Genomic DNA, 14,745 nt, shown 5'->3' on the forward strand with positions numbered 1-14,745 from the left:
AGACTCTCGGCTGCAGGGTTGGGCACCTTGTCCCCACACCTTACCCTTTTGTTTCATTTTTTTGTGTTTTTTTCTCTCATGCCCATGAGGGTCACGATAGAGCCTTTTCCTTTTTGTGCCCCTCCCTAGCACAAAGCTTTGCACTTAGTGAATGCTACTTGGATGTCTGTTAAATAAAAATGTGCTGGGAAGTTATGAAGTGGTTGTTTGCCTTGGGGGGTGTGTGTGGCCAGTTTTCCTCTTCTCTGGTCAGAATCCATCCTTCTCTAAATACAGAAACTCACTCACTCAAGTGGAAACAACCAACTAGCTCTGGGGCATGCTGTATCCTGGTTCTGTCTACTCTCCACCCTATAACAAATGTAGTTTCCCTAACAATTTATTTTTCATTTATTCAATCAATTTAATTTTCCAATTATGCCTTAAAATGGCAATTGATACTTAAGAATTGCTTAAGATTTTTTTGTTTTATAAATTCCTTCTAAAGTAAGCATTTTGGTCTTTGAGCTATACTGTTATAATACCGGCATTAAAAATGGCATAGGATGGAGTTCCCGTTGTGGCGCAGTGGTTAACGAATCCGACTAGGAACCACGAGGTTTTGGGTTCGATCCCTGGCCTCGCTCAGTGGGTTAAGGATCCAGCGTTGCCGTTAGCTTTGGTGTAGGTGGCAGACGCGGCTCGGATCCCGCGTTGTTGTGGCTCTGGCATAGGTTGGTGCCTACAGCTCCGATTAGACCCCTAGCCTGGGAACCTCCATATGCCGAGGGAGCGGCCCAAGGAATGGCAAAAAAAAAAACAAAAAAAACAAAAAAAGGCATAGGAGTTCCCGTTGTGGCACAGTGGAAACAAATCTGACTAGGAACCATTGTCGCAGAAACTGCAGAAACCGTGGCAGCGGAAGGAGACAAATGGCACTCAGAGATGAGAAAAAGCAAGGTTTATTCACCACCGATGCGGGCTCAGAAGAGTCACCTCCAGAGTCTTAGCACCAGGTTTTTGTTCTCAGCAACTTTTATACAATGAAAGGTCTTGTTTTCCCCATGTAAGCAGCCCCAGACCTCCCCCTTCCCGGAGCAGACAGTTTTCCTCCCTAAGAAACTGAGCAAGAAAGGTTAGGAAGCGAAACTGATAAGCAATGCTTGGAACAGGATTAGCAGGGCTGCTGGCTTGGACATAGGGTACATAGTTGCTAGCTAATTACAAGAAGGATGGTATGAGGTGAGCATAACTGAAAAGGTTCGCAGCTGCCTTTTCAGCCGGGGGGAGGGGGGGTTTGTCCCTTGGTTAAAACTCTTATTTCACCATAATATTACAAGTTCGCTCCCTGGCCTTGCTCAGTGGGTTAAGGATCCGGCATTTCTGTGAGCTGTGGTGTAGGTTGCAGATGTGGCTCAGATCTGATGTTGCTGTGGCTGTGGTGTAGGCGGAAGCTGTAGCTCCCATTAGACCCCTAGCCTAGGAACCTCCATATGCCACGGGTGTGGCCCTGGGGAGAAAAAAAAAAAGGCATAAAATGAAAAAGGTCCTATACTCCAGCTGGAAGACGAGAGATGGGTAAATGCTCGTTTCATATAGGGAACAAGGTACATGAGCCAGAAGTGAACACTCTGAAACAACTGCAGACAGATATTCACATTCAGTTATCAAATGGGTGCTGGGTCAAATCTCTAATTCCTAAAGGCCAGCAGAGCATCATCAAGAACACATGATGACAAAATAAACTTATTTTGCTTTGGGGCTTAGTGTTGTTTAATAAAAATATTGTTATTAATTAATTGCCTAATATACTCTGTCTTTTCTTACATGTGACTGAAAACTTTGCTTCATCTAACAACTGCGTAATATCTTCTACAGAATGAGAACAGAAAGTCTAATCTTCCCTTAAGCACAAATGTTGGAAATTTGCTTTGTTTTATTAATACCTTAGAAAAGTTTTTTTTCAACTTCAAATCACATTGCATTATTGGAAAAGTCATATACATTTTTAGGACTGTTGTCAAATAATTTATTTTATAAAAACAATTTCCAAACATGGTCTAGCACATTCAGTAGCAAAGATCTACCAGTGGTACACACATTAAGAAAACATACATTAGGTTTCCAATTGGGCTGATTAAAATCTATACACTTGGAAAGGTAGTCGGTCATGCTTAATGGAATTTTTAAGAATCAAAACGCGAAGCAATGTATAAAAAACAAGTTTGAAAACTTCAGAGTTTTAAGATAGACTTAACTTTTCATGATTTTCCCAAAGCCAGTCATGATACTTATTTAACTTATGGTCTTCAGGGTGTACCTAGAAGAAATACAACACATTAGGAGACAGAGGCCTTATATAAGTTAGTCAGAAACACATTTTTAAATTGGCTTTTTAAAGATATGGGGAGGGAATAATACCCTATGATAATATACCTGAAAATTATAACCTTTAACCTAATGGGATTTGTGAATGTTTAAAATTATACCTTTTATCAAAGCAATCCTTTACAAAGTACTTTCGAATTTGGTACTGATGTTCACTGGGACTCAGTCTGTGGGGTGGTGATAACATGAGTCCAGGATTAATATGCCATTTTCCAGAAGATTATAGACCCTGAGAGTTAAATGGATGCTCAGGTCATAATAACTGGTGAAGAAAGCATGGGCTTGGCCAGACCAACCAGCTCATGTTTTAGCACAAGTCACAAACTAAGAGGGCAATGTACCCAGTTATGTGGCACTGCCCACCAGCTGCCAAGATGCCACCCAGATGCCTGTGGGCTAGACACACATCAGACCCTCTACTACAAAAATAGTCTGAGAACACTAGGACAGTGGTGTGCTTTTGAAGGAGAGTATGACTTCGTCAGGAGGAAAACCACGTCAGGCCTAGAGCCAGTACAGGAATAAGAATGACAGAAACAAGGATGTCAGAGACCAGGGACATTGTGTGGATCTGCGAGTGTCTACAGATCCTCACTTGCTGTCAATAACCCCATGCCACCATGGCCCCTCAAGCCTGGAACAAAACTGGTTGTGACTGTAATAGTGTGTGTATCCAAGAGACAGTTTTAACCACAACCGTGGAATTGTTTTGCCTCAGAAACAAAAAGTGGAGACGTTATGGCTGGGAATGGGCCTTACCTGCTTCCACTCATTGACACAAAAAATTCGGTAAGAGTCATTGCCGTACTTGCCAATTCCATGAAGCTCAATCGGATACCTCCACTGCTTTGTCAGATACTCATCTGAGAAGACAGCACCCACATAGCAGGTCAGCCTCTAGAAAAATACTGTCCCTAAATAAAGGAGAAACTGCAGAAAGGGATGGGAAACAACCTCACCTAACACCCTCAGCTGTGACGGCTTTCTTCTAAGTCCTGCAGCACTCACCTTGGTCTGAACCAGTCCTCTGCCCCTAACTAGTAGTTATTGTTTTGTACCGAGCTAACTAGACAGAGGTAATGTCCCTGAGGTCAAGTGGGCTTTCTGTTTCACTAACTTCTTCCTCGATCCCGCCCACAAGGCCTGCCCCAGTGCTGGGCAAGGATTTATCACCCCACTTGCTGTGTGGGGCAAGTGACCTATTTCTAGATGCCTTTGGTGATTGAGCTGGATGACCTCTATTAACACAGCATCCAAGGACATTAAAGTCCAAGGTGTGGCTCTCTTAAATGGGCACTGTATACGTTTTTTGCTTTGGGGATTTGGGTAAGTACCTGAAAACTTGATAATTGTTTTTGCTCGGTGATCGTAGAGACCAAGAGGTTTAAGAAGTTCTGAAACATCTCTCCAGTCTGCAGTTCTTGCTACCTCTGCAGAAGGATACTTCTCCAGAAACTCCCAAAGCACAGGGATTGCCATTTTGCCTGGGGAATAAAGATAACTATGTGATCACAAGCCTCCAGATGGGCTGATTTTTATTTATTTATTTACTTATTTTGTCTTTTTGCCTTCTCTAGGGCCGCTTCCCACGGCATATGGAGGTTCCCAGGCTAGGGGTCTAATCGGAGCTGTAGCTGCTGGCCTATACCAGAGCCACAGCAATGTAGGATCCGAGCCGCATCTGCAACCTACACCACAGCTCAGGCAACGCTGGATCCTTAACCCACTGATCGAGGCCAGGGATCAAACCTGCAACCTCATGGTTCCTACTCGGATTCATTAACCACTGCGCCAGGACGGGAACTCCCAGATGGGCTGATTTTTAGGTTCAGGTACTTCTTTATCTAGAAATTGAACATAGAGGGTTTTTCCTCCCTCCCTTCCTGTTTTTTTTTTTTTTTCCTTTTGTCTTTTTAGGGCTGCATCCATGGCATATGGAGGTTCCCAGGCTAGGGGTCAAATCAAAGCTGTAGCTGCTGGCCTACATCTCAGTCACAGCAACCCTAGATCCAAGCTGCATATGCAACCTAGACCACAGCTCACAGCAATGCTGGGTCCTAAACCCACTGGGCGAGGTCAGGGATCAAATCCACGTCCTCATGGATATTAGTCAGACTCATTTCCGCTGTGCCACAAACAGGAACTCTCTCTTTAAACTACTGATGAGAAGACATTAAATCAGCAGCCACTCACAGTCAAAAGCCAACACCATTCACCTATTTGGTTAACAGTCCAAATTATGCTGAAACATGGCCTTGCACAATATTGGTTTTTAAAGAATCAGATGATCAGGTAACTTGTGTAAAAGCATAGAGAACACATGGTGCCAAAGATATTAAAGAAAGTACCCAATGGGAAAAAAATGTTTTTACACCTGACAGAGAGACGAGGAATGTTTAAATACCTGATTTTCACTGAGACCAAAACTAATTTGGAAGTAGGAACTAATGAAAATTGTTTCCTCATGCTAAAAAGGCTACTGGGTGTCCTCTAGCTTAACCTTTTCATAAGTAAAGAGTGTGAGGGCTGAACGAAGAAGGCCTCACCTGAGGTCAAAAATCAAACTTGAGCCCAGGTCTCTAATGAATTCAGTGCTCTTTCTCCTCATCACAGTGCCTCGGCTAAGACAAAGTTGAAAAGAATCCACAAACCTGAGGTGCGATTGAGAAATATAGTCGCAATGAGGAGTTTCCATGGATCATGAAAAAGTGTTTCTTGGACAAGATTAAACGGTGACCGAGGAGGCGTCCATTTCTTGAAGGCCTTGCGTCTCGGGGGACTAAGGGCTAAACAAACACAGTGTATCAGAGGTGAATACCTGAAATAGGTTGGAAATTTCGTTTTCTGATAGGAAAAGGGATACCTTCTTTGTTATATTTGCTGGAAAAATACAGGCTTGTTTTCCTTTTTTCTACCTGTGTCCGTGGGATGGTATCTTCTGAAAAGGAAGAGTGAACATTGCTTATAGAATCTATGGCTTAGCTTGAAGAAATATTCAACAACAACACACTACCACTACCATAAAGTGTTTAGTACGTCCCTCGCATTATTCTAAGCACCTCACAAAAATTAACCAATTTAATCCTACTAGCAACCTACGAGCTAGGAAGGTACTGCTTTATTTCCACTTTAAAAACAAGGAAATTGAGGTACAGAGAAAGTAGGTAACTTACCCAAGGTCACACAGCTAGTAAGTGCCAGAGCTGAAATTCTAATCCAGGCATTTTGGCTCCTGAGTCTGCACTTTTAACTATTCTACTAGTTTCCTATTGTTTATGTTCAGAGTTCATCGTACTGAAAAACTGGAGGAGTTCCTACTGTGGCTCAGCGAGTTAAGAACCCAACTAGTATTCATTAGGATACAGGTTCGACCCCTGGCCTCAGTGAGTTAAGGATCCAGTGTAGCCACAAGCTGTGGGGTAGGTAGCGGTTGTAGGCTGGATCGGTGTTTCTGTGAATGTGGTATAGGCAGGCAGCTCCACACCTCTGATTTGACCCCTAGCCTGGGAACTTCCATATGTCATAGGTATGGCCTGAAAAAGACCAAAAAAATAAATAACATAGAATATTATAAATTATGACATTTGCATAATGTGGTCATTAAAATATTTTGATACTATTTTTTCCTGTCAATTTTTAAGTAGAAAAACACAATATTCAGTGTATAATCCCAATTTAATAAAAAAGTGATAGAGATTAGAATGAAATAAACCAAAATGATGTAATTGTAAATGGTTGTTATTTTTTTCTCTTTATATTTTCCAAATATTTTGCAGTGAATACTTTTACCAAAACAAAACAAAAAACAATAAAAAGATACAGACAAAACGGAACCTGCTGAAAAACCTAAGATTTGAACCTGAGAACATACGAGCCTACTATCTACAGGGAAGTTTATTTAACAAAGACTCTTTGACCATCATTATTAGGTTTCTCAAGTTTCTTAAATCATCACATTTAATACTCCCTATGGCCAAACCCTCCTCTAAATTTGTTTTTCTTCTTCTTCTGTTTTTCTTTTGCTTTTTAGGGCTGTACCTGTGGCTTATGGAAGTTCCCAGGCTAGGGGTTGAATTGGAGCTATAGCTGCTGGCCTACACCATAGGCATAGCAATGCCAGACCCTTTAACCCATTTAAGAGAGGCCAGGGATAGAACCTGTATCCTCATGGATACTGGTCTGGTTTGCTACCACTGAGCCACAATGGGAACTCCTTCTTTTGTTTTTTCCTTTTACAGCCACACCTCTGGCATATGGAAGTACCCGGGCCAGGGGTCTAATTGGTGCGGCAACTTTGGCCTATGTCACAGCCAAGGCAACTATGGATCTGACCGGCATGTGTGACCTAAAATGCAGCCACAGCAGCGCTGGATCCTTAACCCACTGAGTGAAGCCAAGGATTGAACCCACATCCTCACAGAGATAACATTGGGTCCTTAACCTGCTGAGGCACAACAGGAACTCCCCTCTAAATTTGAATGTCAGTTAATAATAAACTGCATCTGTCTAGCATGAAGCCATCTTTTTTCACTTCTCATTTTATTTTACAATATTCATGATGTGAAAAACAGGACTGGCGAAGATCATTACATGTATTTTACAGATGAAGATTCTAAGGCTTAAAAATTAAACAACTATCCCCAAAACAATAGTGCAGTTGACAATAGATGGGGACAAGTATCCAGGTCTCCAGATAATTAGTCTAGTGTTTTTTGCTATTCTAGTTTGAATAGACAAGCCCAGCAGAAAGTAAAAAAGAGAACAGAAACTGCTCTTATTAGCTACTTGATTTCTTCTGTTGGTTCCTGTAAAAAAATTACTTACTAGCCTCCTTTAATACTAGGAGACTATGCTGAGCTTACCTGACAATTTCTAGGTAATGCAATGGGAAAGTCTTTACTACTCCACTGGACACTACTAACTACAGTAAGCCTATCACCTTACATTGAGAACGAGACTTCTCTATGTATAAGATGAGTAGGATACTTACATTTTACTCACAAAATGTTGTTTTTATTTTTAATTTTATTATTATTTTTTTTCCTGGCCATGCCTGCGATATGTAGAAGTTTCCAGGTCAGGGACTGAACCCATGCCACAGCAGCCACCTGGCCACAGAGGTGACAATGCCAGGTCCTTTACCCACTGTGCCACAAGGGAACTCCAAAAGGATGTTTTTAGTATTTGCCCATTATACTAGCAATAAATTTACATAAACCTCAAGACTTTAGGAAGCTCAAGGTCTTTAAAGGACAAGGTAGAAGAATTTTTATGTAGTTCCAAGGTGTATGTGGTCATTTTCTGTTAAAGGTAGAGAAATTCCAGGTGCAGCAAAGACATAAAATCATGAGTGGGATCAAGAGCAGGAACCAAGTCCAACCACCTGTTCCACAAATTTGTCCATGCTGTCTCCCCACAGGACTTAAAGTTACTATTCTTCTTTAAAGGAGTTATTCATTATCCCATAACGGCATAATGAATAACTAATACAGGGCTGCTCAAAGGGCTCCTTTTTATCTCTTATTCAGTGAAATACTATAAGGCAAAACTGCTAGGCTCAATTCTGTATAAAGAGCGTATTACAAATAATAGATGAACTACGTGGTTACAGTTTTGAATTATTTAGAGCTCTAAAGCATTTTAGAGGAGCATTATATTACAACATGAGAAAAAAATGACTGTGATAAATACAAAATTAAATTGGAAGTCCCACATCAGTAATAAATAACAGGAGGGGTACAAAGAGAAGACACTGACTATTTTCAACTGGTTTATGTGTAAAAGGAGTCTTCCTCAAACCTTTTCATTTTCCCTGAGGCTGTAAGATTACTGGCTGGAAAAAGGTGCAGAAGGGAGAGCTCTGCTGAAGAGAGTCCCAGATGTTGCACCAGGGAGCGATGGCAGCAGCTGTTAATGGCACAAGTGTCTCTGCTGAGTGTGTCAGCCAGCTGATTCCTTCTCTGCTTAAGGAAGGGGTTTAAGGATCAGTTGGGCAAGGCACTAGGATCAATTGGGAGAATGTATCTGAGATTTGCCCTATTTCTTCACTCTATTCCCACATCCTATTGGTACGCGCATGAAGGACAAGGTCCTCACCACATGTTTAAGAGCAGATTAGTGCAATGAATACCTTGAAGTATCTTCACAGTAGAGTCTTTCTCAGTTTGTGAGCAGCTATCCATTTCAGAGCCATCTTTTGAAATGTCAATATGCAGATGCTCCTTCCTTTCCCCAACTTCTACTTTTTTTCTTACTTCCTCAGATTCTAAAAAGGTATCCTCATACTTCTTGTTGTGTTCAGCTTCTTCGGTCAAACAAAATCTGTTGATGATGCCGGAAGTGAATTGTTCAAACTTTGATCCTGAACTCAGTGATTCTTCTTGACCAAGCCTCTCCTCTTCCTGGGTCACACAGAGGGTCTTGTCGCTTGCTCTGATGTCTGAGACACAGCAAGTTCTCTCTGTCTGACTTTCTTGTGCAAGAGGCTCACTTGCAGCATCTGCTGACTTAGTATACACAGATTCTCTTTTCCTGTCACTATGAACAGGATCTGGAAGTCTCTTCCGGGGCCCTGATTTAGTTTTCTTAATTTGAATTCCTTTCAAAATAGTCACCTTTCCTTTGGACTTTCTAACCTTTCTAGAGTCAATGTCATTAATTCCCTCATCTTCTTTCAAAAGCAGATGAACGGCGGTAAAGTTAGACAGTTCTCTGCTATCTTGCAATTCCAAACTCCCACTTGGCAGAGGACTCACATTTTGTTTCCACCTGCTCCGTGTTCTGAGGCTCCGGTTTGAACTGCTTTGCAGTCGGGATGTCAGACCTGCCATGCTGTGGTCTTGACATCCTAATTTGATGCTCCTTTTAGGACGTACAGTAAAATCAAAATCTTCTAGCTTAAGAGAAGTCTCTCCACTTTTGTGAAGATAACTAGCAAGTGAGCGTTTCGATCTGAACTTCAGTCCCTGTGGGCTAGAAGAGGATATTAAAGAAGACTTAGTGTTGGTAAATAAAGGTGAATAAAAATAAAGAAACCAGGGAGTTCCCATGGTGGTGCAAGGGGATCAGCGGAGTCTCTGGAGTGCTGGGATGTAGGTTCGATCCCCAGCCCAGCACAGTGGGTTAAATATCTGGCATTGCTGTGGCTGTGGTGTAGGCTGACAACTATGGCTTGGATCTCGTCCCTGGCCTGGGAACTCCATAAGCCTTGGAAGGCCAAAAAAGAAAAAAAAAAAACCCAAAAAACAGAAAAAAACTGGACCACATTTCAGATTTTTTTTTCTTTTCTTTTTAGGGCCTCGCCTTGGCATATGGAAGTTCCCAGGCTAGGGGTCAAATCAAAGCTGTAGTTGCCGGCCTACACCACAGCCACATCAATGCCAGACCCAAGCTGCATCTGTGACCTACACTGCAGCTCATGGCAGCACTGGATCCTTAACCCACTGAGCAAGACCAGGGATTGAACCCACATCTTCATGGATACAAGTTGGATTCATTTCTGCTGTGTCACAACGGGAACTCCCACATTTCAGATTTTTTACTAGTAATTTCCAAATTATATTTTATTTTATCTCTTTTTGCTTTTTAGGGCTGCACCCAAGGCATATGGAGGTTCCCAGGCTAGGGGTCTAATTGTAGCTACAGCTGTCAGCCTATGCCACACCACAGCAACGCAGGATCCAAGCCTCATCTGCGTCCTACTACCGCAGCTCACAGCAGTGCCAGATCCTTAACCTACTGAGTGAGGTCAAGGATCAAACCTGCAACCTCATGGTTCCTAATTGGATTCATTTCCACTGTGCCACGATGGGAACTCCAGTAATTTCCAAATTTTAAATGGGCATTTGTCATTTCAAATAAAAAAGTGATAAAATGATACTTTTAAATGGTTTATTCTGTGATAGTATAACATAATTTTACAAATATAACCTAAGTACAACCTCACCATTTTTACAAATATAACAAGTGCAACCTCACCATTAACCATGTACAGTAGGAGAAAATGGATGTAATTGTCCCCAAGTCACTTGATATAACTAATGAGTGACAGTGAAGGAACAAAATCCATCATGGTTTTATGGTAAAAACAGAAAAACGCCAAGACTCTGCTATGCTTTCCTGCCACCTTTCTAGACAAAATTATTTGGCTATACATCTTCACCACCTTGCATGCTCACCTGATAAAATAGACATCATATCTTCCTGCTGTTTTCCCAGATAACCTTTGCTTCACAAGCCTTTCCCATCCGCATGGGACAGACTTGTGGCACTCTGTCACTGCAGTGCCATCAAACTCAGCAGAAGCCAAGGGTTCCTCTAGCAGAGGAGTACACTCACTGCTGCTTTTTATCACTATTTGTTTCTCATCTTCTCCCACTCTTTCTGATCCCAGAGCAACATCTTCCTCCCTGAAAGAAAACAAAGTACAAGTGATTAGCTCAGGTAAAATGCATTTGATTCTGCTTATTCAATTTCAGTCCATGACAGAGAAGCAACCACATGGACTCTCTGGACTATGAGAGATTAAAATCAGTATGGACCAGTCCTGCTACGAGAATATTTTTCTGCCCTCCAATACCTTCTTGTCTCCAACATGGATTAAAAAGGCTTGGAAATCTCAACACAATGAAAAACATGAGCTGTTTGTTAGAAAGTTTTTTGGTTAATCTTGAATAGCGCTGTTATTTCTGGTGACACCTGACATAAGTTTAAAAATATGAACCAGGGAGTTCCCGTCGTGGCGCAGTGGTTAACGAATCCGACTAGGAACCATGAGGTTGCGGGTTCGGTCCCTGCCCTTGCTCAGTGGGTTAACCATCCGGCGTTGCCGTGAGCTGTGGTGTAGGTTGCAGACGCGGCTTGGATCCTGCGTTGCTGTGGCTCTGGCGTAGGCTGGCGGCTACAGCTCTGATTCAACCCCTAGCCTGGGAACCTCCATATGCCGCGGGAGCGGCCCAAAAGAAATAGCAAAAAGACCAAAAAAATAAAAATATGAACCAATAGCTAAGCTCTTAACCTAGGGATCAACTGAACAGCTTAAAGGAGTCAGTGAGACACCCTCCTCTGCCACAAATAAGTGATGTAAAATTTGTATATATATGTGCATATATATGTAACCAATTTCTAATACAGAATTTTCAAATTCTCTTTCATTCTTGAGCCAATAGCCCTGTGAAGTAGGAATAATAAGGACTACTCTCATTTTACTGATAAAAGTGAGTGAAGGGAAGATTAAGTTACTTGCAGAAATGATTCCAGAACCTAGGTCTACTAAATCTTGGTCTAATACTTCTTCCCTTGTACTAGCATTGAAAAACTTTAGTTAGTGTATCCTAATCACTAAATCACATATGCTAAAAGTTGGCTGGGTCTACAGAGATGTCTAACCAACCTCTTTTCTACAAATAGGGAAATTAAGTAAGAGCTAGTTACTAACTAGAATTAGAATTAAGGTCTTCTGATGTGATGTGGGATTAAATAATTTAGGGGAGCTGGGTGAGTGGATCTTAAGAAATCATACGGTTCACAATTTTGGAGATAAGAAACTGAATATTGGTGAAAACAGCACAAACTTTAAAATCAACAGACTAGGTTCAAATCCCAGCTCTGCCATTTACTAGCTGCATTCAAGATCAAGTGACTTAACATCTCAAAGTCTGTTCCTCCATTTGTTAAAAAAAAAAAAAAGACCTAATACTTCCTTTAAGGTAATTCTGAGGATTAAAGGTTTTTTTTTGGGGGGGGTAGGTAAATTATCTTAGCCCCACACCGCATATACACAAATACTTAGTAAGTGTCTGTGGTTTTTTTCCCTTACCTCTCATTGGACCGGTTTCTGGGGCGCCCCTGGCTCCTTAACATGACATCTCCTCCAAAGTCTTCCTAGGATCCTCCAACCCAAGCAGTCGTCTCCCAGCACTAGGAAACCTTCCTGCTCCACCCAGCTCCCATGTCATTTCTGGGGACGAGGTCGGGAGCCGACCCCTCCAGAAGAGCACCTGATCCCCAGCCCCGGCTCGCTGGAAATAACTCTGGGCCTCCACGTCTCCGCCGACCCCAGGAGAGAAAGGCCCACCCACCTACTCCCTCTCTCCCATTTTTCAGGTGGTGAAACTGCGGCCCGAAAGGGGACAATGACTTGCCGGAGGTCACAGGGCCGGTCTGAGTCTAGGCGCTCAGTGGCGGTGATCAAAGGTGCAGCTCCGCAGTCCCCGGGGCTCGGACTCTCCATCCTAGCCGTGCCCCCCTAAGCGAGATCCAGCTGTAGCAACGGGCCGAGAGGCTGCGTCGCTCTGAGTGAGGAGCGGAGTAAGATGTGAAAACTTCTCCAGCTCTGAGCGATAGGCTGGAACCAAAAGATGAAGGTAGTGAATGTCTTTCATACGCCTCAGCTGCTTTGCGGCCGCCCCCTGGTCCACAGGCGCCATTTCCACGGCTCACCCAATCCAATCCTTTGTCGAGAAAGACGCACCGCCCCCTCACCTTAGGGGTGACCAATCGCGCGCGCCCTAGTCGTGCAGACATCTTCAAGGCTCGGGTTCCATTGTTCAAGCCCTCTCTTTCAGACATGCGCACTCGGAACGCTCGGCTTCGCGCGTAGCTCACTGCGCATGTGCGTTGCCAGGGGTAGCGCAGGTAGCCGAAGTGGCTCGCGGCTTGAGGCCTGTTGCCGAGGTGGGGAGGTGGGGCCGGAGGTGTGAAGCGAGCCGCTATGAGGGCCGTATTGACGTGGAGAGATAAAGTGGAACAGAGGTTAGGAGTGGGGCAGTCCGGGAGGAGCGGGAGGCCAAGCCCCAGCGGGATAGCGGGCGCCATTGCGTGAACCCCGGTGGTTGCCACGGGCAACGGGCCTGTGGCTCAGGCAGAGGATAGTGAGCCCCGAGAATCAGCGTCTGAGAGGTCGCCCCCCAGCCCCTTTTCGGATGGACACTGAGGCCTGGAGAGGGAGCAAGGGCAGTTCTGCGCGTGAGGTAGTGGTCTGTCGAAGTGGTTTTACACATAGTCATAACCTGGTCTTGTCTTTTTCTTACTCAGAATCCATCCTGGGCTCGTCTTAGACCCATGACAGTATTTCTCTAACTTCACCACTTTTGCCATATCCACACATTACCTCTACTCTTTTTTGCTTGACTTTTCTTCTAAATTTCCTCATTTATTTTCGTTTAAATATAATTTTACAAGGAAACTTTATTACGCCATATATGAAAACCAGTTTTCATTTGCTATAAATGTAAGTTAACTGTAACTTAAAGCTGGGAGAAACGAAACGGTGTTAACACGGTATAGCTAGATACCGTTGCTAGGGAGTCTTTAAACCTTCATTTGGAGATTGAGCAGGTGTTGTCCGTGAGGTGCTTGAGATGAAAAGCATCAAATCATGACTTTCTCATGTATTTTATTAGAAGGCTTGAAAGAGACTTGAAAGAGAATGACTTTCTCACTTTATGATTCACTGTTGTTTAATGTCCTATTCCACTTTTATCACCTAAATCTATCATGTAAGGATTCCTTTTGCAGGGAATACTGACTTATTGGGTAGTTTTCCTCAGCCTGACTTTCACAGTCTTCCTCCATGATCTTTTCAACTTCATTGCGAAGCCTCCGTTTGGCTAGTGGCCTTCCCTCTCTTTTCTTGGGCCTTTCTGTGTGAGGAAAGCACATCTTCCTTCATCTCCTTACATGGAAATCCTAAACATCCTTAAGGCTCCGTTTGGAGATGATTACTTTCTTTACACTAGTAAAAGCTAATGCTTACTTGGTGACTTTGTGCCAGGCACTGGCTAAGAACTTTGTATCTTTTATCTCATTGTCACCTAACAACAGCCCTCTAAGGTAGGTACTGTACTTACTTCTCTTTCACGGATGAGGTGACCGATTCACAGAGGGTGGAAAATTTGCCAAGGTAACACAGTGAGTAAGTGGTGGAGCTGGGAGTTCCCCTAGTGGCTCAGTGAAAACAAATCCTACTAGTAACCATGAGGTTGCGGGTTCGATCCCTGGCCTCTCTCAGTGGGCGAAGGATCCGGCCTTGCAGTGAGCTGTGGTATAGGTCACAGACTTGGCTCAGATCCTGCGTGGCTGTGGTGTAGGCCCACAGCTGTAGCTCCGATGCGACCCCTAGCCTGGGAACTTCCAGATGCCACGAGTGCAGCCCTCAAATAAAACAAAAAAACAACAACAAAAAAAGTGGTGGAGCTGGCTTTCTTCCTCACTCCAGAGCCCATGCTCTTGGCCACTACGTTAATTATTCCCAGTGTTACAGAGGCTGCGAACTCCATTGCCTGGAGGAGTCAGGCAGGCAGCATAATGGGAGATGTTTATTTGCATCTTAAATACAAGGAATTGTCTGTTTTCACTAGGAGTATTCTTCTGTTCTCC

General features: G+C 43.3%; 2 protein-coding genes across 4 annotated transcripts in view; one reads left to right on the plus strand and one right to left on the minus strand.

Annotated features, from left to right (window-relative positions):
* Window positions 926-12,808, minus strand: MBD4 (methyl-CpG binding domain 4, DNA glycosylase). Of its 3 annotated transcripts, none has more exons than XM_021069359.1 (8): window positions 12,447-12,808; window positions 10,545-10,775; window positions 8,498-9,339; window positions 5,231-5,305; window positions 5,019-5,153; window positions 3,702-3,851; window positions 3,127-3,230; window positions 926-2,299 (listed from the first exon to the last, which is right to left on the minus strand). In XM_021069359.1, exons 1-8 carry the CDS (start codon window positions 12,596-12,598, stop codon window positions 2,222-2,224), a joined length of 1,767 nt encoding a protein of 588 aa, XP_020925018.1. In that variant the 5' UTR covers window positions 12,599-12,808; the 3' UTR covers window positions 926-2,221. The 3 variants fall into 3 exon arrangements, with proteins under 3 accessions (XP_020925018.1, XP_020925019.1, XP_020925020.1); XM_021069360.1 differs by having other exon boundaries at window positions 1,985-2,299; window positions 12,510-12,808; XM_021069361.1 differs by having other exon boundaries at window positions 1,985-2,299; window positions 12,185-12,808.
* The window catches only part of IFT122 (intraflagellar transport 122), a 73,353-nt gene continuing 71,566 nt past the window's right edge, over window positions 12,959-14,745 (plus strand). Inside the window, 1 exon segment of the mRNA XM_021069363.1 lies at window positions 12,959-13,119. Coding sequence (XP_020925022.1) covers window positions 13,079-13,119 — 41 coding nt within the window. The 5' untranslated portion in view covers window positions 12,959-13,078.

This window comes from Sus scrofa, chromosome 13, assembly GCF_000003025.6.
Source record: "Sus scrofa isolate TJ Tabasco breed Duroc chromosome 13, Sscrofa11.1, whole genome shotgun sequence".
Lineage (NCBI taxonomy): Eukaryota > Metazoa > Chordata > Mammalia > Artiodactyla > Suidae > Sus > Sus scrofa.